Consider the following 23,867-nt stretch of genomic DNA (forward strand, 5'->3'; position numbering starts at 1 on the left):
ATGTTTTACTTCTTTTAGCCCCAGGCTAAGGGCACTGCATCTGAAACAAGCTCTACCCACAGCCAAAGTGAGGTTTAGTTTTCCTGCTCATCTGTGCCTCCTTTCTGTCCCTGGCACAGAACCTGAGCCCTCTGCCCCCAGGATGGAGCCCCTCACCCCTGCAAGCCCAGTGCCCACCACGGGCACGGTGCTTCCCCAGGGAAACTGGAGAGAGACACAGTATGCATTTGCTTAACTTTCCACAGAATCCATGTCCAGAGTAACATTTGGCCCATGGTTTTATATGACACCAACTTGCAGATAATTTTGCTTCTAAGCAGAAAGGCTTGGGGAAATAAAAAATTTTCCTGTTTAGAAGAAATCTGCAACACTTATTTGAGCAAATCCTTCAACTTAAACTTAGGCAGGACTTGGTCAATCGAGGTTGGGAGATGCAGAGTCCTTCAGTGGCTGTTATTTTCTACATTTCTTTAAGAATTTTGTGTGTGTGCATATTGCAGAAAGGCAGAAAACTCACTGAAGGAATTGCTCTTTTTTTTTTTCTTCTTTAATTTGCTCATAAGGAAATGGAAAGTAAGGAGGTCTCACCAGGGGGAACACCCACATGCAGGTACCAAATGCCTGCATGTACCTACATTCGGTTGATACAAAGAAGCTGAATTTAAAATGTGCTACAGAGAACAAAGTAGGGCCAGCTGGAGGATTTCCTGCTGGAGAAAGGAAAAGCCTGCGGAGGCAGTGGGTCGGAATGCTGAGCAGTGACACATTCCTGATGGCTGTAAATAGTGTCTCTGGGAGGAGGGGAATGGGAATATCTTGATTTGGTTATTTGGATTAGTGAACTCTTCCAGTTAATGATTTTTTTTTTTCATTTGGCCTTCAAAGTGTTTGTGGGGTTTATATTTCTTTATGTCTATTAAAAGTATATACATACACATATACATGTACATACACATGTACATGTACATGTACATATATTTGGGGTGAGGATCAGTAATTATTCATTATAAGAGGCTCCAGAAGTACTGTGTGTCTGTCTCTTGAGCACAGCGAAGCAACAGAAGATGCAGACAGTGGTGTCAGGGTGGCTCGGAGCCAGGTGCCCCATGGCTGTGCCAGCAGTGTCGGTGTTTGACTTGAGCAAGTCTTTGGCTGTTGAGCACCACGGTTGCTGCAGGGCGGGAGATGGGGCCGTGGCTGCCCAGAGCCTCTCCCCACCCAGCTGGGAGTGGGTGCTGGGGGGCGAGGGGCCCTGGGAACCACCATGAGCGTTCCAGTGGACGGGCTGCAGGAGGCAAAGGCTGCTGCACAGGTTTGGACAGGAGCCCCGTGTGTGGCACAGTGCTGCCACTTCTCTTTTTACCCCAGCCTCGCCTTGTCCTCCCATGCCAGCACTGGAGGCAGGGGATGAGTGACTGGGGAGCCAGACCCACGGCGTCTGTGGCTCCCACGCTCTGTCACCACTTCCTGAAGTGGTGACGATGGCAGGGGGCATTTGCTCCATGGAACACCGTGTGGATTTGTCCCTTTCACAGACTTTTAAAGTTGCTAGTATTTCATTTACCACGGACTAATATAAAAAGCTTGTTGGAGTCAAGTAAAACACATTTAATTCAGTACTTCTCTTGCAGTCTCAATCTCACCATTCCTCTAATTTTAACTGTAGGCTGAATCATTTTCATCCTACTGCTTTAAAAACAGTCTTGTTCTGCTATGTTTGGGAAGTACAATGCTTTTTCTTTCTCTTAGTCAGATCTGTCCTGCCAAGCTTCTATCATTCGGTGCTTTTGGATGTAAAAATAACATACAGCCAAGGATGATTTGCAGAGTTAGTTTTATTACTGTAAGCAAAACTGAAACATAAAGGATGCCAGCATACATTATGCAGATTGATTTATAAAAATAAATTAAATGGGAAGTATTAGTCCCAGTGAAATATTTAACCTTTTTCTGACATAATTCCTCAGGGCAGAGTTTGCATTGTGTGTGCAGTACAGTTGCTCCACAGTTCTTCTCTCTGGATTTTTTTTCCTCTGCGGCTTGCTGGTTCCTCATTTGCCAAACCTGCTGAAGCTGCAGTGGTTAATGTTTGTCTAATTAAAGCACTATCCTATTCCCTCTTCTTAAAACTACCTGATTTGTTTTTCACAAGTCCAAATACTTCTATTTGGGGTAGAGTCTTGGCACAACAAATACAGGTGGAACAGTGCTATAAACCATGGAGACAGCTCTGAGGTGAAGCCCTGAAGCAGGTAGGGCTGCTCCAAACTCTGCATCTGCAGCACCCTTGTGAGAGAGAGCAGAAACACAAGGGAAGCACCACGGTGTGTGTGTGTTTGTAGCACATTGGAAACATTGCTCCGCTGGGTCCAGGGCTTGGGATGAGCATGGCAAGACTAGAAAAACACTGAAAGTGGCACAAATCCAAGATTGAGCAAACTTGGTCTGTTTATGTACAAGATCTGGTTGTGAATCTGGGTTGATCTAATTTTGCATTTAGAGTTTGGCTTCTTCACATGAATTTGAATTGTAAAGCAGTGACTGATATTTATTTTTACTTTGAATTAATTTGTATCTGCATCTCAGCAACAGCTTGGGTCTTTGGGCAGCACAGGAGACACTGTACTGTACACTTCTGTAACAGAAGTGTATGGAAATGCATTACACCAACTGATGTAGAGTTGTTTCACCTCTCAATGTGGAGAAAGTCCCAGTGTTGCCATTCCACCTGGAAGCAGAGCCATCCTGCCCTGCCACAGAACCCATCCTGCCCTGCCATGGGGCCATGCTGACACAGGGAGGGCGTGGGAAGCAGCGAGAGGAGCCCTGGGTCTCTGCTGTGTACTGGGATGTTCCTCCCAGGCTGGCACATGTTCCACTTGCTAATGTTGCATATGGCCCATAACATCTTTCCCTGTGAAGCTTTGTTTTATTTCCACTGTCTAAAAGGCAAAACAGGTCTCTGCTCACTCTCAAGCGTGAGTCAGTTGGCACAATCCGAAACCTCCAGTTTGCCAGGCTGGTTCTGGAGAGCCTCTGCAATAGTCCCTGCTTATGGGGACAGGCCAGCTGTTGTCAGCCATGTGACTGGGAGCAACTGATGTTTAACATAAGAAAGGATAACTTGGTTTTAGTTGGCTTTGTCTATTTTCTACCTTTGAGTAGTTTCAATCCCAGTTTACCGGTCTGCTAGGTCAAAGTAAAGCACCTTTCAGTCAGCTGTTTGTCCTGATCAGCCTGACATCAGCAGGACCAACGGCAGTGATCTGTGTGATCATTGTGCTTCCAGAGGCTGTGGGATCAGCCCTGTGGGGCAGAGCACTGGGCAAACGCAAAGCAGGCATGTGGGCAACAGGAGGTGTCTGTTTGTTCACTGACTGAGTGCAAGGCTGCGGTGATCAGACTTGTCCTGCAGCAGCTGCATCATCTGGTTGTGCCTTTCTGTCATCAGCAAGCAGGTGTTGGCCACAGAAACAGGCTGTGCCTCATTGCCAGCTCCCTAAAAGCTGCCACCTGAAAAGCTACTTTTGTATTTGTAGTCGTAGACTTATCTGCCGTTTAACAAAAAAAAAGCGTACAAGTGTACTCCCACCCAGCTAGGTGGGCACAAGTGTCCGTATTCATTTGTCTGCTGCCCTAGTGACTGCTGCCCTGTTGCATCCCATATTGTCCACGGAGCATTTCCAGCTCTTGCAAATGGATGGTGATGGAGCATAGAGCAGCATTGACTAATGTCACTTGTCAGGTGCATCTGAAGGGCAAGGTGGGGCTCAGTGTTTGGAATACACTTAAAAGGATATCTCTGCCTGAATTCCTCCATGGCTTCAGCACAGCAGTAGAAACGGTCTTAGTAGAAGGACCTCTTCTTATATTGAAGATAAATTTATTAAGAAAAATGTAGTCTAAAATGAAGGAACACTTAAAAATATTAAAAAGCAAACAAAGATGGATTCAGTGAATAGTGTATGTCAGAGCGTGGCTTCAAATAGGTGGTCTCTTTGTGCACCTCCTCAGTCTGGGTGAGATTGAGTTAATTGTGTAACTGATTTGTCAGAGAGGTTGTCCAAGAACAAGGTGTTTGGTGACTGATGAAGGGGTGAGATGAGAAGATCTGTGGCTGTTCAGGGGCAGAGGGGAGAGTGAGTCACTGACACGTGCTCGAGTGGGATTAACGCGGTAAATGGAGAGCAAACGCAAGTGATTACTGGCATTCAAAAGCAGCTAATCTGTTCACTTGGAAAGTGCCAGTTTGCATCCTTGCCCTCTGAAGGGGTTTATTCTCCTGTCTGTAAAATGGTAATGACAGTCCCTGCTCAGCAGCCTTGCTATGCCACGTGTTAGCAGTTGTGGCTACTGTCACAGTTTGAAGTGACTTGTCACTGTTGCTTTCCTTGGAATTGCAGTATTTCTGCTCAGCAAAGGTACAGCTAACCTAGAAGTAAAGGAGTGAAAACAGCAAGTGTGAGAGAGATTATGTGGTGCGCAGGAAGAGAAGGCGGCTCATTCCAATAAAGCATGCAGTGGCATGTTGAGGTGGAGCTGTGAATCCAGGCTGCAGGATGCAATCTAGGATCTGCCTGGGCTTTGAAACTGGATGTGGCAATCGGACGGCGGTCGTGTTCTCTGCTGCTGTGGCTGGCAGTATTTGGAAAACCAGCTTTGACACAGACATATGGAACCGATGACAATGGGCTTGTGAATGTAGATACAAAACAGCCAACCCCAGCCCCAGAACACGGCAGGTGGTGACTGGTTTCTCCTCCGTGGAAACTTTATTGCAGTGGAGGCTGAGGCCTGTGTTCCAGGCAGAGCAGTCTTACAGACCCATAGAATTGTTTAGGTTGGAAAAAATCTCTAGGATTAAATAGGCAGTTTCCAGGTGTGATCTGTGGTCTGTTCTGAAGAATGGACGTGGGGATAAGATGTGCAAATTGGAGCCTTCTGTTACAGAGGGATGAAATCCTGTTGCGGTGCAGCAGCAGGGCTGATGACTTTCTGAAGTCACCCAGAGCTGGACCTCGGCTTTGGGCAGCAGCCGAAGCAATCTTGTGCAGCTGGACAGAAACTGAGAGTGAGTGTGACTGCAGGTGCCTGTTGTTGGACTGGGAGGAGCGGGACTGGCCCTTGTAGCAGCCCCCGTGCTCTGTCGGCAGAGCCAAGGGACCCTTGGCCACCCACTGAACACGGACCAAGGACCTGTCTGCTGCCAGCATCCCCTGGTGGTTCCTCGCCGGGCTGTTCCGCGCCCGTGGCAGAGCCGACTGCAGGCGGTGCCGGGTGTGCCGGTGAGTGCCTGGCTGGCTGGCACGGCTGCCATGGTGTCGGTGGCACTCCCGGTGACTCGGCAGCCAGCTGCCGCCCCGCCGTGCCTGGGGCTGGCTGCGGGATTGCCAGCGCCCTTCGCTCCCGAGCCGCGGCCCAGGGTGAGCCCCCGCCGCCGGGAGCGGGGCTTTCTCTGGCACTGGTGGGCTGCATCCTGTGCTGTTACCAGGCGGAGCTGCAGCAGAACATCGCCGGTGCACATCACGCGTACTGCGACAGGGGCTGTCTCCGACTGTGGGAGTGTTCTTTGTACACCAGCTCCAGACCAAACAGGGCTCAGCCTCCTCCTCCCCTCATGCAGGGATGTCGGGAGGATGAATCTCGTCAGGTACGGCAGCATCCAGACATCTCACAGGCGTTCGATTGCAGTAATATCTGCCTCATTCAATGCCCAGAAGGATAAAATAGCTACGGGGACGCTGCTCCTTCTCTTAACACTTTATTTCTCTTTTATTACACGGGTTAGAGCCTTTGTTCCAAACACAGTCCAAGCTGCCTTTGAAATCAGCGATGTGTCTGCACCCTGACGCACTGCCTCGTTTCCTTTCTTTTTCAGACGGTCCCGTTGTTTCTCCCGTGCCGAGGGCGAGGCCCCGGGGCGGCTGCGGCACTGCGGTCCGGCTCGGCGCCGTGCGGGGATTCAGTCACTCGCACAAGGTCACGCGGTGGATCGCTGCTGCTGCTGCCAGGAATAGCACCCCCAGCCTCTCGGCTCCCTGAAGCCCACCCTCAGCAGCCCAGCCTCCTTTCCTTGGTGAGCATGATCTGATTCATAATGCAGCAGCTCTGCTGTGAGGCTGGCTACCTCTGTGATCCTGCTGCGGCTACTGGGGAAAACAGCCAGGCTCAGGCAGCGACAGAGATTGCACATGCCTACAGCAAAAAGTCTAAACCCCAGAAATGGTATTTAGCAGCTTATCTTATCTACAGATAAGCTCATAAAATGTACTGACTGGTTAAAAATAGGTTTTAAAGTTCTTGGCAAACATCTCGGCTTTTTTATTCTCTGTTTTTTTGCTGCAGTACAAAAATACCGTTTCAATTATTCTTATTCTTATTGGCTTTTTCTGGTCTTTTTGGAAAAGGACCAAATTATTGATGGGTGTTTTCAGCTTTTAATTGTGCTTCAAGTGCTAAACTTATTCCTGCTATTTGTTTGCAATATGTTTAGGCTATGTTTAGGCAAATGCAAATGCAAGTGGTTATTCAGATGCCTTTGGCACTCTGAACAGAATGTACTGGACTCCTGGGGCTTGGTACAAAGCCTCAGCCTCCAGCACTAACAAAGCCTGTGCAGTCAGCAGCTAAAATAGGAGAACCACCTAGGCTCGACAGAGGGGGTTCAGAAGATCTGGGAAGACCATGAATCATGCGCCTAGCTTTTGTCCTGTGGACTGGGTAAACTAAATAAGGGCATTTTTGCCCCTGTTAGCTGAGGGTGCTCTGGAGGTCTGGGCATGCCCAGCCTGGGGTGCTGGGGCCTGTGGAGCCTTTGCAATGCATAGTTCAGCAGCAAGGTTCCTCTGGCTGTGCTGAGAGTCAGTGTGCTCCTGAAGCATAATGGAGGCTTTCCTTGGTCAAAGGCCACAGAGCTGGAAGGGAAGCAGCACGGTGCCGCTCCTGCTGCGTGGTCATTGGCAGCAGCTCGGGATTTTTACAGTTGTTTGCCTGTTACCCAATCTATTTCAAGCTGTGATGGAATAAGGATGGCATTTGATCACAGTACTGTGCACAACTGCTTGGCTTTTATAACCCGTGTTTTAAATGGGAGGTTTTTCTATGTGTGCTTTTGTCTTCAAATAACTTCAGAGTCGTGGGTTTAGGCTTGGTGCTCTCTGCTGGCCTGTGCTGTGCCCTGATGAGAGAACTCACCACTCCCCAGAGGGTGCTGGGTCACTCAGGTGAGAAGCCCTCACAGGACAAAAGGGTCGTGATGACTGTGGGACACAAAGAGCCTCCATCCTGGGTCTAGGTCTCATGGTGGAAATTAGGATGACTTTGTAGCTCTGTCTTTTTATTGGACTTTATTTATCATCTCTACAGGTGTGTCTGTGTCTGCTGATCTTGAGTTTATTGAGCAGGTGGCATACTCTGTAAAGACTTTAATATCTGGTGCTACAGAATAAATCTCACCCATCATGACAATGATCAGCTAGTAGTGCTGGGTTTAACACTGCTTTTCTGTGTTCATGTGCCTCTAACAGTGGAATGAATGGCTTCCATCTACCCCATGACATACACCTAAAATTGATGCTCTGTTTTACCCCAAGTTTGAGACTTCTGCAAGCAGCCTATCATGCAAGCTTGGCCCCACACTCTTCAGTGGATTAGGTACCTTTGTGGTTATAGTGACGTTTAGTCTCATGTCACTTGTTTCAGTGATGTGGGGAGTGAGGCAGCAGGCTTGCTGCTTCCTGCAAGTGAGTGCAGCCAGGAGATGGATGTTTGCCATCTGGGAGGAAAACCAGCACTGGCACAGCAGGTAGTCAGTCATGAGAAAAGGCACAAAAAGCACTTAGTGGAGAGAGGGATGAAGTACAGAGATGCAGAGAGGCAGGGATCAGTCATAGATGTCTTTTGTCTCCTTACATCATAACCTGAGAAACTCTGGAAAACAAATGACCAAAGCTGCCACTTTAGGCTGTCTTTGGGTGAAAAAGAAAACCATGGGACATCCCTCCTTTATTCTGAGTGTTTTTCAAGGCCTATGTAGATAACTGATAGCCATTAAAAAAACATGCATTGGTTGTCATTTGAAATTAGATTTCTGCCCATATATTCTTTGGCTTTCATGTTTTGATGGCCAAATTTTTATAAAAACTTTTGATGTTATATTTCCAAGGTGCACATACAAATACCAGATTTGGGACAACTGTGTACCTCATTCATGCACACAAATATCTGATACCTGTGACACCCCAGGACTGGAGCCCTGTCTAAGCCTTGAAAGCCAGAGCCCAGGGGCTGCTGAGCCATTGTGCAGGCTGGTGCTGCATGCCTGAGAGACAATCACCTTCTGCATGAAGTGAAATTACAGCTGATGAAACCTTCACCTGTGTATAATGTAGGTTAGAAGGAAATCTGGAATGGCTGGTGTGTTAGAGTGAACTACAGTTGATGCTGTTGGGGGCCCAGGGATGGCTCCTTACTGCAACTGCTATTTCCCCAGAAAAACTTCACTTGAATAATGAGCTGTATTGTAGCAATTTGGCCCAATGCAAGTACACGATGCCTCAAAATCTAATTGTGCAGCCACTAAAGAGAAGGCTGTTTGTGTCAGCTTTTACTGAGAAGTATACAAAGAATTTGATCCTTAAAAAATCTAACTAATTCATTGTCTAATTTTAGAGTACAGGTCCTCTACTACAAATACTATCTCAGAACCATGGAAGCCAAGGCTAACATCCTATCTTATCCTGGTTTTACTAAATCAAATTTAGGGCAAATAAGACCCAATGGGTCTTATTCTTGCATGCACGTTATTGCTGTGTCCTTTCTGTTGATTTCAGGGCCATGAACGTTTCTGCAGCAAGATTTGAAGTAGCCAGATTCCAGCTTAGATCAAAGTCCCTAGGATTCACTTGTGATTTCCGGTAAGGCTTCTTTATGGTATTCCTGATTAACATTTTGAAGTCATAAGGTTTTATTGTGTCTAAAATGCCATGGGAATTTTCTGCTGACCTTTCAAAAACTTGTTACACTTCAGTGCCTTTTGCTTGTGATTTCCAAAACAACCTGTGTCTCGTAAAAACAATTCTTCATAAAGCTTTGGATGTGTTTTCCAGCACTTTTTGGGGGTGTCCCTGATCCAAGCTCTACTTTGATGTGAATGCACGAAGAGCTGAGAGACTGATTGCTTTCTGCAGCTCACCTCCATTTTTCCTCTTGTGTTAAGGGCCATAAAGCAGAAAAGTAATTGAAAAATGGGAGCTGAAAACAGTGCTGTGTATGTACTTGTGAGAGCTGGTTGCTCTTCTTCCTTGCATCTTTACTTAGTTGTTATGTATTTGGATTGAAATTAGTCTGGCTGAGGCAGGCTGGCTGTCAGCTGGTGGCCACCACTGGCCCCAGGGCTCCTGGCCCTGGACTTGTCCTGTGGTCCTTGCAGCAGCTGGCTCTGGATGACCAGCTTGCTTTACATCCATGGGCTGTGACATGATAAACTGAGTAGCTGAATGCTTTGGAGCCTGCAAAGCACAACAGAGGGTTGAGTTTTGTTGCATTTTGAGCCTATGGAAGGAAAAAGTAACACTCGGGCATTCTTTATTCATGTGGTCCCAACATGGAGTGTGGCAAGTTGCACGGCGTGATGGGAGCAGACGATGTTTGTGCTGATAACAGAGGCTGAAATGTTTCCTGTCATGGAAAAGATGAACAAGCCAGTTCCACATCAGCTTTCTTTTCTGAGACTGGTGAGTACTGTCAGTATTGCAGCTATTTCAATTCCTGAGCTGCTGCCCTGTGTGGTATTAACACCATTGCTGTGCATGGTCCAGTGTCACCTTCCCAGAAATGGATGAAGGGAGTAAGAGTGCATGAGCCTCCCAGTGCTCCCTCCTCCTGTCTCTGCCCTTCACAATTTGCTGTGTGGTGAACTGCTTGAGATATAGCAGAGCCAGGAGACCAGGGTGGCAGCAGAGGAGGAGAGCATAAAGGGACCAAAGAGAGAAGAAATGCACAAGCCACAGGAAGAGAAGGCCAGGATGCCATCCTTGCTGCCAAAAATCTTTATTTGGCCATGGTCAGCACCCTGTGCTGAGGAAAAAGCGTGTCCAGAGGTGTTCCTTGTTATGCCTGGCCACAGCAATCCATAGCTTGAGCAAGGAAAAAGCCACCCCTTCCTCCTGATGGGTGGAAGAACCTGGCCAGTCCTGAAGACATCCATCCCAGGAGTATCCCCTGTAGTCCGTGCTGCAGGAGTCAAACTCCTGCTCTGGCAAGCTCAAAGGAATGTTATCAAAAAGCCAACAACAAGCTCACCTGATGCAGCTCTGGGCTTTTGGAAGCTCATGTTCCCAATGAGCCATGATGTAAAAGCCTTATTCTACAGGCAGATGATGCAGTCCCAGTAAGTGAAGTCTCTGAAGGGATGAAATTGTTAGCTGAATTTTACTGCTGGAGGCCTTGCATACATGGAAGACAGCAGCTATATTTGCTGGGAAAACTAGTAGGTGCAGCACCATCCCTCTGACCAGGAAACACTGAAACATTGAATAGAAGAACCTGCAGAAAACCTCTTTTTGAGGTTTTATTTTCTTGCTACAATTGCAGGCAAAGAGGAGTAGATTTTTCTGGAGCATACACCTGCATGGGAGAGCCCTGTGCAGATCTGCCATTGCTGTGAGCAGTCAGTATCAGGGGTGACTGAACAGCAGCTGGTGTGGATGCACCAGGTGTATTCTATACATGAACTTGGAGAACAAGATACTGGTTGAGCCTAAGACTTTTTCACAGGTGTTCTGAAGGGGGCAGTTGGGACAGAAATCTGCTTTGGTGAATCTGAGTCCTTGGGTCTCTTTTATTGCCAAAGAGGGAACATGGCCTAATTAACCATGCTGTAGTCATTGTCAACACTGATGGTACATCTCTTGAGCCAACAAATACCCCTTGCAGTGGACGTCATAGGTACAGAACCATACTGCCAAGAAACTTCTTGGAATTTCCTTTCCTTTTGCTTTTTTGGGAGGAGGATCACCCTTAGCCAGCATGAACTGCTCTTCTACAGAATGGTGGATCCTTAAGAGGCACAGTTGCTCTGTTTCCACTTGGTTTGCCCTGTGCTATCCAGCTTGCTCAGCAGTGATACAGCTGTCTACAGCTTGGTGCCTTGAAAGTCTTTTCAAGTACGAGGCAGATACTTCAGGAAGAGAAGCAGTGTGTCAGTGCTTAAGCTGCCCATTCTTTGTACTCAAGCTTGTTCCTGTGTATGTTTGGACACTCATGCATATCTCCTCTCCAGCATTTCATGTCCCTCTTCTCTTTAGTGCTTTATCTCCCTTCTGCTCTTTAGCACTTGCTATCTCTTGTCAGCTCTTGGTGCTACAGAGGGGAGGACACTCTTTGAGGGGAGTGCTGTGAATCAGCCTCACCTGGCACATCCAGGAGCAGTGTGCATGAGGTGATGGATGTTTCATGCGAGTGTGCTTCTCTCCCACAGCTGTATCCATGTTCTTGCTGCTGGCTCCTGTAGAACATTCCATACTTTGGTCTTCCCATCCTGCCTGGGCTCTCCTCTGCAGGCAGCTGCTGGTGAGTAGCCTGTTTGCTGTCTGGCTGCATCACCTGTCCTGATTTTGTTTTCTCTGTCATTCATTAGTGGGTGAATACCTTGTGCAAGCTCCATACCCACCTGTCTGGAAATTGTTCTCTGTCTCTGTTTGTGAGTGATGTCTGCATGTTTGGTTCATGTTTCAGTTCCTGGCTCTGATTCTCCTCCCATTCCTAAGCAGGGTGGCTCTGCTGCACACAAGAAAATAGTGCCAGGGCCAGGCTGGAGTGAGCCAGGAATGGTCCCCCCCAGTGCTCTACACTCCTCACAGATACCTGAAGGAACCAGTGAAAGTGGCTGCTGTCCTGAGTGTGCAAATGCAGGTGTGTGACAAATGAACCAGCTGCCCATATTTTGTGAAGTGAATAAAGCAGGTGTACACCGATGGGCAGGGTTCTACTCAGGGCCCTCCTTTGTGCTTGTAGCTGCTCCACTTTGTCCCCAGTGCCACATTACTGCCTGTGAGCCTCTGCCCTTAGCCTGTGGTGAGAGAAGATGAGCAGCTGGCAGGAAGGTAGCAAGAATGTGCTACTTAAACATAGGTTGCTGATGGCTGTGTTCCCAGTCTCCAGATGTGTGGCTGCTCTGGGATGCTGGGACCTCCCTCTCTGCTGTGGTAGACAATTCCATTATTAGCTTAGTGGCAGCTTTCCATATGCCAACACTTGTGACTGCAGGACTGTTTGATTTTCACTGCTCTGGAGTATTTTGTTTGTAGCTGTTAGCTTGTGCTTTGTAAAGATCAAATGCCAAAGTCCTTACCTACATTTTTACTCAGTTAGGGCTGGGGCTTGATCCTGTGTGAGCTGACCATTTTATCTAGTCAGGATCAGGGGCAGGATCAGAGGCAGCATATGGTCTTGAATTCAGAAAGTCAGTCACTTCTAGGCTAATCAGTAGAACCCCCCTGTCTTCAGGGATGGGTGTCTAATCTCCCTCCTTCTGTTAATTTCTATTTGGAGAAATGAAAAATCAGTTCTGCTAAAACCACTGCCCACCCACATTTTGCAGCTGGACTGTGCAGATGAGGTGTGTGGTTGTGAGTGCCCAGCTGAAAGTTTTGGCCCCTCTCTAGTGTGGAGAGCTGCTGCTGTGAGGAAATCATCCTGCAATTCACTGCTGGGGGCCTCTCTTTAATTATTGAGTGCCAGAATAGATGTATATTGAGTTACCTTGCTGGCAAATATAATCTCCAGCATCTCATGTAACTCTGCAATATTCTCAGTTTTCCTACCTGCATAACGTGGTCTTCTTCAATGATGGAACTGCAGTAGTAGTTCTGGCCAAGTGGCGCATGACTCCTGAGGCTGCCTGCATCCGTGCAGGCTGTGCTGGTGTCACTTGCAGGAGCACTTGGAGGTGGAGGTGGGGAGAGAAAATCAACATACGCATTTATCATTTTCCCCAGCTTACAGAGATGCAAATGGCTGCCAGTGTTCCCTCATCCCTTCTCTGTCCTGCTGTCACACACACAGGCTGGGGGCATCAGTGCTGTGAGCAGTGGTTGAGAAATTAGCCATGGATCCCTTGACCTTTAGTTCCTGTAAAATCCTCTGGATAATGTGGTCTCCAGTGCTCACGGCCATGATGCAACAATTACATATGTTCTTTCTAAGTATGGCAAGCAAACCTTGTCGTTCCTTATTTTGCAAAAGAAATAAAACTGGTGAGTTCCATGTAATCCTGGTGACAGTTTCAAAAAGAAAGAATCATTACCCAATGCCTAAATGGAAGAAAAGGCAATACTGTGATTAGTGGAATATTTTTGTTAGTCACAAGTTTCAGCAAATGTCATGAGTCAGGCAGGAGCTGTGAGCCCACGGTCCCCCCTGTGTGACCCCCCAGGTTTGTCCCCCGCAGCAGTGCCGGCAGGTCCTGGCAGGGTGACTGCAGCTGGTCTCTGGTCCTGCGGCATCCCCGCGCTGGCCAGAGCAGGGAGGCAGGGCTCCATCTACCGCTGTGTGGGGGGAAGGCAAAAATAGCCAGGATGGCATTCCCCGCACGGGAGAGACACTGCATACGGTGAACGACACGTGCTTTTCTTTTTTCTTTTTCTTTTTTTTTCCTTTCCCCTGTGGCTTCCAGACCCCCTCACCTCCAGTCCAGTTCCCTGATTGAGGCATTGTGCAGGTCTGTAGCTGGGGACAGCGTCCACTTGTACATCATGTCATGTGGGGCTGGGGAAAACAGCAGGGAAACAAAGTGACTCGTACACACACCCAGGGAACTGGAAGCAGAGTCTGCAACAAACCCTGATTTCCAGTCTGTTTCTCTGACAGGATGGGGTTCATGCTCCTAAACATGCTGAATACGGAGAGTTCTTGAAGGGCTGCAGGAGCAGAAACAGGGTCAGGATGGTGCTTAGTTCTGTAGCTTCTTGCTTGATCTGCCAATGCTCTGTTTCTGATACCTATACACTTTTATATACTTTTATACACTTTTTTACACTTCACTATAAATGCCTTTTTAAACGGCATTTAGATCAGAATGGAGCTCTGCACGAGCCGTGGGTCCTCTTCTGCCAGGCTTGGGGCTGCAGTGAGGGGTGTGAGCCCTGAACCCAGGCCTGTATGCAAGTTCTGCAAGCAAATTCTTAAAACTTTCAGCTAAAATCCTACTCTTTGCCTTGCAGGCTGTAGCTGAACAGTGCACCAGGTTATCCAGGGTGGTTGTGGCTGCCCATGCCTGGAAGTGTTCAAGGCCAGGTTGGACAGGGCTTGGGGCAACCTGGTCTAGTGGAAGGTGACCCTGCTGATGGTGGGGTTCATGGACAAGATGTTTTTTGTCTCTTCCAACACAAACCAGTCTGTGATTCTATATTGAAAAATGAATATTTTCTGCTATCCTTGATCATTGCAATCACCTGAGTTAATCTCACTGTGCTGGGAGAGATGCTGGTTTATATAGCTGGTACTGCCTAGTTTGAATGACTCCTGAAGGATAATGTGTGTGGTGTCGTTCTAGAAAAAAACCAGATTTTAGGATTTCAAATATAGGAAAAGGTGCCAAATCTTCTTTGCAAGTGATTTGCTGGTGGTGAGAAGCCATGGTTATTCAGTGCTTGCAGGGAACATGAGAAGTGTCTGGGTTCTTAGGCTTCCACAAAAAGCTTAACTGATAGTTCTGCACTGGTGGCAGGAAGAGTTTGAGCTTACATTATTTGACTTGGAGAGCTTGTCTCAAGTTATGTGAACAGATGTTTCAGATTTGACTTCAGCCTGGCAGAAAAGGAAGATCAATCTAGTCCCCTGCATTTCCCATCTTTTGCTTGGGAAAAAAAATCAGAAGTGAGTTTCTTTTTTTTTTTTCCTTTTAATTGGATTTTTCTTCACTGTGAAACCAAAATGCAAACTCCAGGAAAGGAGGAGAGATTCACTTTTATCCATCCCAGTACTTCAAGCTTTTCATCTGTTTGCTCAGCTGCCTTTTATTTGTCAGCATTTTCACGTGAGGAGCTGAAATTTCCTCTGGAAAACATCACAAACAGTTAAACCCCCCAAACCTCTCCCTCAGAAGACACGATCTGCTTTCCACATTTTGGTGCATTACACAGCCAGGCAGCCCTTTGTGTAGTAGCTCGTGCTACAGCAAGAGCAATGTAAAAAAAAAAAAAGAAAAAAAAAAAGCTTCTCCTGACACAGCTGTCAACAATTAAACTGTGTGAGGCTTTGCTCACAGAGGTTAGGGAGAAGCCCAGGGAAATCTGGAAAATCTTTCAAGAGAAAGCACTGAAAATACATGCCAGAAATCAAGGAATAGATTGCAGATGACAAATACACATCTCCACAGACTATCTGGGAAGAATTTGGTTTGACAGTGGAGCCATGGAGCTGTGCCAGACCAGGCTGAACATGGCAGTGAATGGAGATAATGAAGCCAGATAAGCGTGCCCAATACTGACTTTTATGGGAGAATTCACCCATATATTCGATGGGCAGATCCCACAGACAGCTGGAAGGTGAAGGACCCTCCACTCCTGCTGATACTGCTGCGCAGTTTTGATACCATGCCTGCTGTCTGTAAACCCTGAGGACCTGTTTTAAGGCAGAAGATGTCCCCCAGTCAGGGACAGGACAGCAAAATGACCTGTTTGGGCTGGAGAGTAGCAGGTGGTGACAGTGGGATGACATGTTGTAATGTGCCAGTCCTTGGCATATCCCTGTAGGCCTGGAGGAGATCAGGAGTGTCATGAGCAGCAGATAAAGAGATTAAAAAGTGAGAGGAGCCCTTGCACACATCCCCCTGGGGAGGCCATGCTGCCAGGTACCGTGGGCACAGGCTGTCCCACCTCATCTCTTGGGCACAATGAACTCCCATGGTTGGATTTAGCCAGTGGCCCTGGTGGATGAGCTGCTGGCTGAACGTGGCCTCGGCAGCATCTCGGAGGCCATGGGACCTTTGGGACTGGAGGAAGTGGAGCTGAACACCTGTATGCTCTCCTTGGAGCTGCCACAGGCAGAGCAGCAGAGCTGTCCCCAAGCTCAAGACAGCCTGGCCTCGGGTGGGAGCTCTCTCAACAGGAGCACAGGAGTTGGCTGATTGTTGTCCCTTGTTCACGTGGTAGCAGAGTCAGGCTGTAGGCACAGTGCAGACCCTGGAAGTTTGCTGCTGCTGCTGCAGTGTTTGTAGCTTAGGCCCTCAGCTTCTCTGGGATTTCAGTGATGTGTGATGTGGGAAGTAGCTCTTCCTTTCCTTGGTCATCCCTTTTTCCCACAAAGTGTCGTCTGAATTCTGCCAAAATAATAATTTATTCAACTCTCTCATATGGCAGGCCGTGGTGATGCATCTCATCAACAGCAGCAGGTGTGATTAAGACTGGGAGTTCCCCAGGCCCCAAGAGAAGGCTGGAATTGTCCTGGTTGCCTGGGGAGAGTGTGAGGGTGGTGGGAGCTGGGGATCTGCAGGGCGCAGCGAGCGGTCTGAAGTCGCATCTAAAATAGCTGAACCATGACATTTTCTCTTGACAGAAGTGGTGAAAGGCCACAGACGCTTCCTTTCTGTGACTCAGAAACTTGCAGATCTTCTTTGATTCACACCTTATAAGTAAAATTAGCCTGTGCCTCACTGCTGCCAAATTCTTTCAAAGCAAAGATACTTGTACAAAGGAATTCAGCAACAGAAATTGGCTAATGGGTCAGATTACAGTTATTTCTGACTGGAATTTCACCAGAAACGCTTGCAGGGATTTCCACTTTGCCTTTCAAATATGTGCATATTGTTGGTAGAAAAATAGCTCTTTGGGAGGATAATTCAGATACATTAGGGGACAGGGAGGGGAATGAGCCCCATGAGGCTGCTGCAGTGATGAGTACAAGGGTTCAGCTTTGGCTATAATTCATTCAGTCAGTCATTTTGAAACAGGGATCTTCAACTGTTGTTAGTGGGAATGTTGTGACGTGAGCTGCAATTACTGCTGCTCAGGAGGACATTTCCAGCCCTAGGTCTGAGCTGTCACCCAGCACATGGGTCTTTATGCTGCTTGTACCTTGGCATCCCAGAGAGCCATTGGAGATATTCCTGCATGTGGGGATTCTTCAGGTGAGACTTCATGAAGGGAAAGATTTTGTTGATTCTTAAGGCAGCAATTGTTTGTGACACTGATGAATGTGATGTTACCTTGAAACACGAACTTACCATCAGCTGGGAGCATCAGTCAAGAAAAGATCTGGCACTGAAAATCCGTGCTGTTCACAGTCTATATTTTGCAGCTAGCTGTAAGTGAAGCCCCAGGTCCTGTGACGATGCTCGTGGGGACAGAGCCTGATGGCACCTGCAGAGTGGGGCGTGAGGCTGACGGCCCCAGAGCCACAGAGAGGGGCTCCAGCCCCTGAGCCCACGGACAGTGACCATGGAACATCAGGGTGCCTCAAATGCCAGCACGGAGCAGCGTCTCCAGCGGGGTTCACTGCCTGGGACAGCCAAGGACAGCCGCCAGCTGTGGACTCCTAATGCAGAAACTCCTTTGCTCATAATCTGTGGGGGTGAGTTTTAGAATAAGCCAAGAGTGCTCTGATCGTAGCCTGAAATACTGATATAAATGGTGGAAGCAATGGATGTCTCTAGTATAATGCAGAGGGATGTAATATCTGTAGTATAATATATATAATACACATGCAGACATTTTTCTTCCTGGCACACCAAGAGCTTTAAACCAAATGAGAGCAAAAATTATTTACTTAAGAAAAAGTTAGGATAGGATCATTGCACTGAAAATAGAACTGCTTATATTACTTTACATGCAAATAATAGACTTGATATCTTTGGGTGTCAGGTGAAGCCTTTCTAAACAATGACATGTTTTTGTGGCCATCTTGGCCAAGTTTGTTCTTTCTGCTTGATGAACTGTGCACAGAGAAGTGGATCTCCAGTGAGTGAATTTTTTTGCCCTTTGGAAATGTGTGTGAAAGGGACAGCAGCATATGGACTTGGCATGCCCCAGGCATGGCTGTGGGAGCCTGGGAACATTTTGTGCCTGCAGCAAGTGTAGGAAGAAAGGAGGAGCAGAGTGGAGTGACTGCAGAGAGTTGTGTGGTGATGGCAGTGAGTCTGCAGGCAGGAGCAGCAGGAGCCCAGCCATGACCTGGTCTTCATCACAGCTCAAGTGAGGAACAAGCCTCCTGCCATGCCCCCTCCTTGCCTCATGGGTCACAGCAGAACTGGGAGATTCTCATGAAGAGCCACCGCAACATCTGGACCAGAGAGTGCAGATAAAATTGCTGGCCACAGCAAAACCAAGCCAGGTGCTGAAGGAAGGGACAGAAGAGGGGCTGACTTTGGAAGCTCAGCTCTGTCAGCAGTCAGAGACTTCAGCTGTGAGTGGAGGCAGAAGCATGCCATAGCTTTTGCAAATGTACCACCAAAAGATACTTTTACGAATCACTAACTCCAAATGTTGTACAGAACAATGAACTAAAAATGAGACCGTAGAACTCTTGCACAAATTGCAGGTGAGCACAGGGCAGGTGAGCCTACCACAGCCAGATGGGGACACACAGCATATAAAACCTGAAGGAGGCTGCACGTGGCCATATTCCTGCACAGCAAATCTGCAGCACGTTGTCTGAGCAGAGGCAGAGCAATTGTTGCTTGCAGCTGTAATGGCAGTGCATTTGGTCTCTTGTTATGGATCTTGGAGGGCAACCCCCTCAACTTGAAAATAGCATGTACGGTCAAACAGAGGATGTTTTTCTCTGCCCCAAATGTGTGATGCACCCCAGGGAGGTCCAGGGAAAGGTTCATGTGCCTTTTGGTAGGTGTTATTGCCCACCTTAACAGAAGATGTTCTGATTCACTTACAAGAAGTACTGATAGAGGCTGTGCCTGTGTCCCATTCTGACACCCTGAGCAGATGCTTTTAGCCCCTCACTTTGTAATGTTGGTATCTCCCTCTTTTGCTTGCAGCAGCAGCAGCACTGTTCTGGCATCAGCGTCAGAAGACATCCTGCACGAAGGACGGGGTGACACCGCGCCATTGCCTCTCTGCTTTCTGCTGGATGGCGTCTGGTGTGTGTTCATGTTCCCATGCCCTGGCACTGAATATCACATCCCATGTCTGTGAAATGATGCTGATTTGCAGATAATCTCTTCCCACACCTATGCCTGCCCCAGTAACTGCTGGGAGCCCCACAAGCCCTGGCAGAGGTGCCAGAACTCCCCTGTGTGCAAAGCATGCCAGGCACCACAGCATGTGCCCGTGGAGCAGGGAGAAGCATGAATGGGAGCAGATTTTAGGTTTATTTTAGTCAAGAAAATTCAGGGATGTTAATTGCTGAGCTGTCATCAGTTTCAGCGACTGCCGAACCCAATTAGCCTCTAATTTTAGTTTCATGCTAATGCCATTGTCAGCTCTTTCTGTAGCACAGGTGAGGCAGTTTTAGATGTGGCTCTACAGCTGCTTTATGTGGGTGGTGGCTTCCTAGAACCTAACACCCTGCAGGGAAATTGGGGCAGCCTTTGGAAATGCTTTGAAAGGCCCTGGGGTTTTTATACAATTTCTTTTATTGCTGTCCCACTGTTGCCACAATCACATGGCTCACATGGGGACCAGCCCTCATAAGGCACAGTTTTCCCTTGGCCAACACCCCACCTGGCAAAAGATAAGGCTCAACACAGTCCTGTTGGGGCTCACTCACTCACAGATCTGAAGGGGGGAGGCTGCTAATTACAGGCTGCCATGGACATGCACCCTGTATCTGTAAGCAGCAAGGAAGATTTGGAATGTTCTTTAGGAAGTGGCCACCTGCAGCTTTCTGGGAGACTCTAGGAAGGATGGTCAGCTCTGTCCCACTTCTGCTGGCATGGTCTGAGTGCAGCCAGGTGCTGTCCTGGACACGTGTGCTGTGCTCCATGCACCCCTGCTCTGGGTGGCAGCATGGCTGCAGCAGCCCTGAGGTCAGCCTGCCCAGGATTCCTTGGCACTGTCAGGGCTGGGAATTCCAACTGTGGCTGCCCTTTGTGGCATTCTTCTGCTTGCAGGTATTTCTGCACAGCTCTGGTCTCCCCATGTTATTCCTCGTGGATCTTGAGCTGGTGTAAAAGTGGTGCCTGATGAAGCAGCCTGGGCTGTCTGGAAACACCTGGGCACAGTTGGCTTTGAAGCACAGCAGGGAGGTTGGTTCTTTTCTGGGAAATACCAAACACATAGATGGGAACAAATGGGAGTCGAGAGCCAACATCTGTACCAGGAGCTCAGCACTTTTATCCAGTGAAGCCACAGCATGGGAAAAATGTCCATAGGATGCAGAAGTTTATTTAAACATCTATTTAATGTTAATGAGTGGACCCACAGCACAGGCTTTCTGACTTTCTTGCCAGTTGCTGACATAGAGCAGCTGAGCTTTATTTGCAGAGAATTGTCCTCCAGTGGATTTGCAGGTGCAACACAGTGACATGTTAACTGTTTGGACTTCCCTGTTGTGCTCTCAGCTATCCTGGAGGATGCACAAAGGCTGGAGGATGGCTGGAATGCTGTAACAAATTTTCCACAAAGAAACTCAGTGAAGCTTCAGAAATCTCCACTGGCTCATGCTGCTTCTGAGACATGTCCAAGCTGATGGTCACAAATGAGTCCTTACAGCTCCTTTTAAAGGGTTTGAAGGCTTTGTTTTCCAGAAGAGCTTTTTCTGGGAGTTATTTGTTCTGGACTGGCCTTCAAATAAAACTGTTACCAAGAACTGACAACAGAGCAGGTATGACAGCCCTGTCAAGGATCGGATAATCTCCCATCTTCAAATACACTTTCTATTTATGTTGGCAGTGTACAGACTTCTCAGGATTTTACCTGCTATCCCAGACTAACACTTCAAAAGTGCCACCAAGGAAACTTCTCTGCATATCTCTTTCTATTTCAGAACTTAACTGAATAATGTACGTTGGCAGATACATCACTGCCTGTTGAAGCTCACAGCTGAAGAATGTTCAAAAGGAAAAGAAAATATTTGGAAAGTATTTTTTTACTATCAAACAGACGTGGAAATTATATCAACCGAGGGGATATACCAATTGTTCCTTGCAGCTTAGTTTTCCATGGTTGGTTTATTTTTCACATTTATCACAATGTTTCAGTTCATACCTCAGACACCTCAATCTCTGCAAGTGTCAGGGTCCCCTGGAGAGGCCAGGAGCTCTGCGTGCCCCCAGATCAGCTGGCAGACATCTGCCTTGTGTTAGGAGAAACATGATCTTCCTGCTGGCTTGGACCTGTGGAAGGGGGTGGGAACACTATGAAACTGCTGCTTAAACCAACACATAACCCAGCGTTTCAGAACAAATAAGCAACATATACAATGAAATGAGTTGCCTGCGTTTTCTCGGAAAAAAAAAAAAATTCAGGAGCATTTTCAGGAAAAAATTATGCTGCTCCACACCCTTTTGTAGAAGCTGCTGTGGATGCCAGGTTGGTTGGTACCCGTGACTGCTGGTGGAGGCTGCCTTGGTTTTACCATCTGACTCCAGATCTGGCTTCTGGCTTTCTCTGACACTGCCAGTGCAATCAACGGGGCTTGGCTGGAGTTAATTGAATTAAATGGGACACTTGCCAGGGACACCAGTTATCTCCTGCAGTCATTAGCAGAGTGTAAGGATTAGCTCTTGTTTGCTATCTCAGGTGTTAGTGGTGATACCAGCCAACATGTTCAGGTCTTGTCAGCAGCAGCATGTTCTGGAAGAGAGAGCAGCCTCTTTAGCTGATAATACCCATATAATTTTTTTTTTTAAATGCAGGTATTCTTCACTGGAGTAATTATATTTTAGTCCTTGTTTTGAAGAGTTTAACGAGCTTCGTTTCATCTCACATTTCAGGGGGTCAGCAAATGTTTAAGACAGGTACAGTCACCCTTCTGACTGACAACACTCCCCAGACTCACTGTCCAGCCTTGGAGCCTGCTTTGCCAGCCCCGGGAGCACGGCTGTGCTGTGGGTGAGTGATGCACAGGAGTCACTGGTTCTGGGTGCTGCTGCTAACACATGAACTCTGCAGTGGGGGAGGAAGGATCTGGGCTCTTGATTTCTGAAGGATACTGCTCTGATAAATAAAGAAAAGATTTAACTACTGCAGGAAAGTGTGGGGATTTGCTGTTTGGCATTCTGGATGAGAACTTCTGGTACTGCAGGTCAGTACAATTACTGGGGGAGCAATGGGCACGGGCCCATGACTCACCTGCGGTGGCCTCACATCCCTGTGCCCATGTTCCAGCTGAAGCACTGCCTGTGTCCCACCCCTGGCAGTGCCCACATCCCACGTGCCCGTGTCCCCTCTGCAGCAGTGCCCATGTTCCATGTGCCCCTGTCCCACCCACAGTGCTGCCTGCTCTTGGTGGCTCACCTGGAAGTGAAGTGCTGCTGCTTCCTGGGGCTGGGGAGCACTAATTAACAAGCAAAACTGGTGATGAAGTGCTTCAAGACCTGCTGAGCTCAGACCTCTCTCCCATGCCCAGTGTAGGGGGGGTGGGATTGCAGCCTCTGTACTGGGGCTCTGGGGGTGCCTGGGCAGCAGAGCAGCCATCCCCGCAGCCAGACAGGCTCCAGTCCTGCTGGATGTTGCCACATGAAGCCCCAGGGTGAGTCTTGCCCTGTGCACGGCTGGCAAGGAGGTTCTGCCAGAGCCACAGGAGCTGTGGCTGATCCAGGCTGGGCTGGGCCCTCGGTGGGTGAGAACAGCCAGCACAGCAAACCTCGACCCTGGCTTGTTCATGGATCCATCCTTCCACAACCCCCTTGTCAGAGCCAGTCCACAGTCCACACAGCCCCTCTACACGCTCTGGCTGCTGGGAAAGGCCCCTTGCTTTGGGGAATCATTTTAAACTCTCTTTGAGGGGCCTTAAAAATTGCTGAACTTTCAAAATAAGTTCTTGTGATGGAATATTTATTGTTGAACTCAGCATGAAATGTAAAACAAAGCCTAAAAGCAGGGATGCTTTTGATTTTAGTGTAAATGCTGACAGGATTTTTAATTTATACAATATTTTAGTAGTGAATGCTTAAAATTGTTCTGGTGTTTTGTGTCCTCAGCTGTTTTTCTCTCTACTGTGGTTAGCCTTAGAGTCTGTGTTGGAATGAGTAACATGCAGAGATCTGACACTTACGACAAGCTCAGCCTAGAGTGGTTTAAGACATCGTGGTGCAGGGATTTTGTGGCAGTGCCATGGGGTCAGAGCCATGTTTTGGCCCCGTTACACGTCACAAGAACAGCTGATGCCTTCCTTTGTGCCCATGAGGCTGTAATGGGGTCAACTTTGCCCTGGTTGAAGCCTGCCAGGATCACCAATTTGAGTCCATTCTGCCACTGGAAAATCGTTGATTTTCACGGATAAGTCAGGATTAATGTTGTGTGGCGGTGGGAGCGGTTCAGTGCGGGGTCAGTGAGGTGCTGACGGGCACTCTGGGGCTGCCGGCTGTGACCTTGGCACACACTGCCTGGGGCCAAGGCACAGCTCCTAAGCTCTCCTGTCCTCTGCAGTAGTATCAAGAAATACAAATAGACAGGACTTGGGCAAATCCAGAAATCCACAAGATGCCTTTTGTTCTCTTTAACAGAGTCACATCAATGTTTCTTTCATGTAAAATGTCCATGGGGCTTTGCTGCTTCTCCAGTGAAGTGCATTCCAAGCAGTAACTGCAATAATTGGTAAATAGAATTATAAGGCAAGGGGGCAGAGCTGGGCTCCCGCTCTCCTGCAGCAAGGGCACTGCTGGCTGCAGCTCTGGAGGCTGGCACTGATGCACTTGCACTGCACAACCATCACTTTCTCAAACAGATATGTCACTTATGTTTTCCTTA

General features: G+C 48.0%; 1 protein-coding gene across 1 annotated transcript in view; it reads left to right on the top strand.

The window, feature by feature from the left end:
- The first annotated feature begins 1,264 nt into the window (after positions 1-1,264).
- The window catches only part of LOC136295358 (uncharacterized), a 31,832-nt gene continuing 9,229 nt past the window's right edge, over positions 1,265-23,867 (top strand). Inside the window, exons 1-9 of the mRNA XM_066193855.1 lie at positions 1,265-1,312; positions 5,088-5,285; positions 5,492-5,650; positions 5,879-6,076; positions 7,132-7,223; positions 8,832-8,915; positions 11,480-11,571; positions 18,992-19,093; positions 21,812-22,007. Of these exons, the coding sequence (XP_066049952.1) occupies positions 1,265-1,312; positions 5,088-5,285; positions 5,492-5,650; positions 5,879-6,076; positions 7,132-7,223; positions 8,832-8,915; positions 11,480-11,571; positions 18,992-19,093; positions 21,812-22,007 (1,169 nt within the window). The remainder of the gene's footprint in view (positions 1,313-5,087; positions 5,286-5,491; positions 5,651-5,878; positions 6,077-7,131; positions 7,224-8,831; positions 8,916-11,479; positions 11,572-18,991; positions 19,094-21,811; positions 22,008-23,867) is intronic.

Source organism: Chamaea fasciata, unplaced genomic scaffold (assembly GCF_029207755.1).
Source record: "Chamaea fasciata isolate MVZ Bird 193981 ecotype frontalis unplaced genomic scaffold, bChaFas1.0.hap1 SCAF_11, whole genome shotgun sequence".
Classification (NCBI taxonomy): domain Eukaryota; kingdom Metazoa; phylum Chordata; class Aves; order Passeriformes; family Sylviidae; genus Chamaea; species Chamaea fasciata.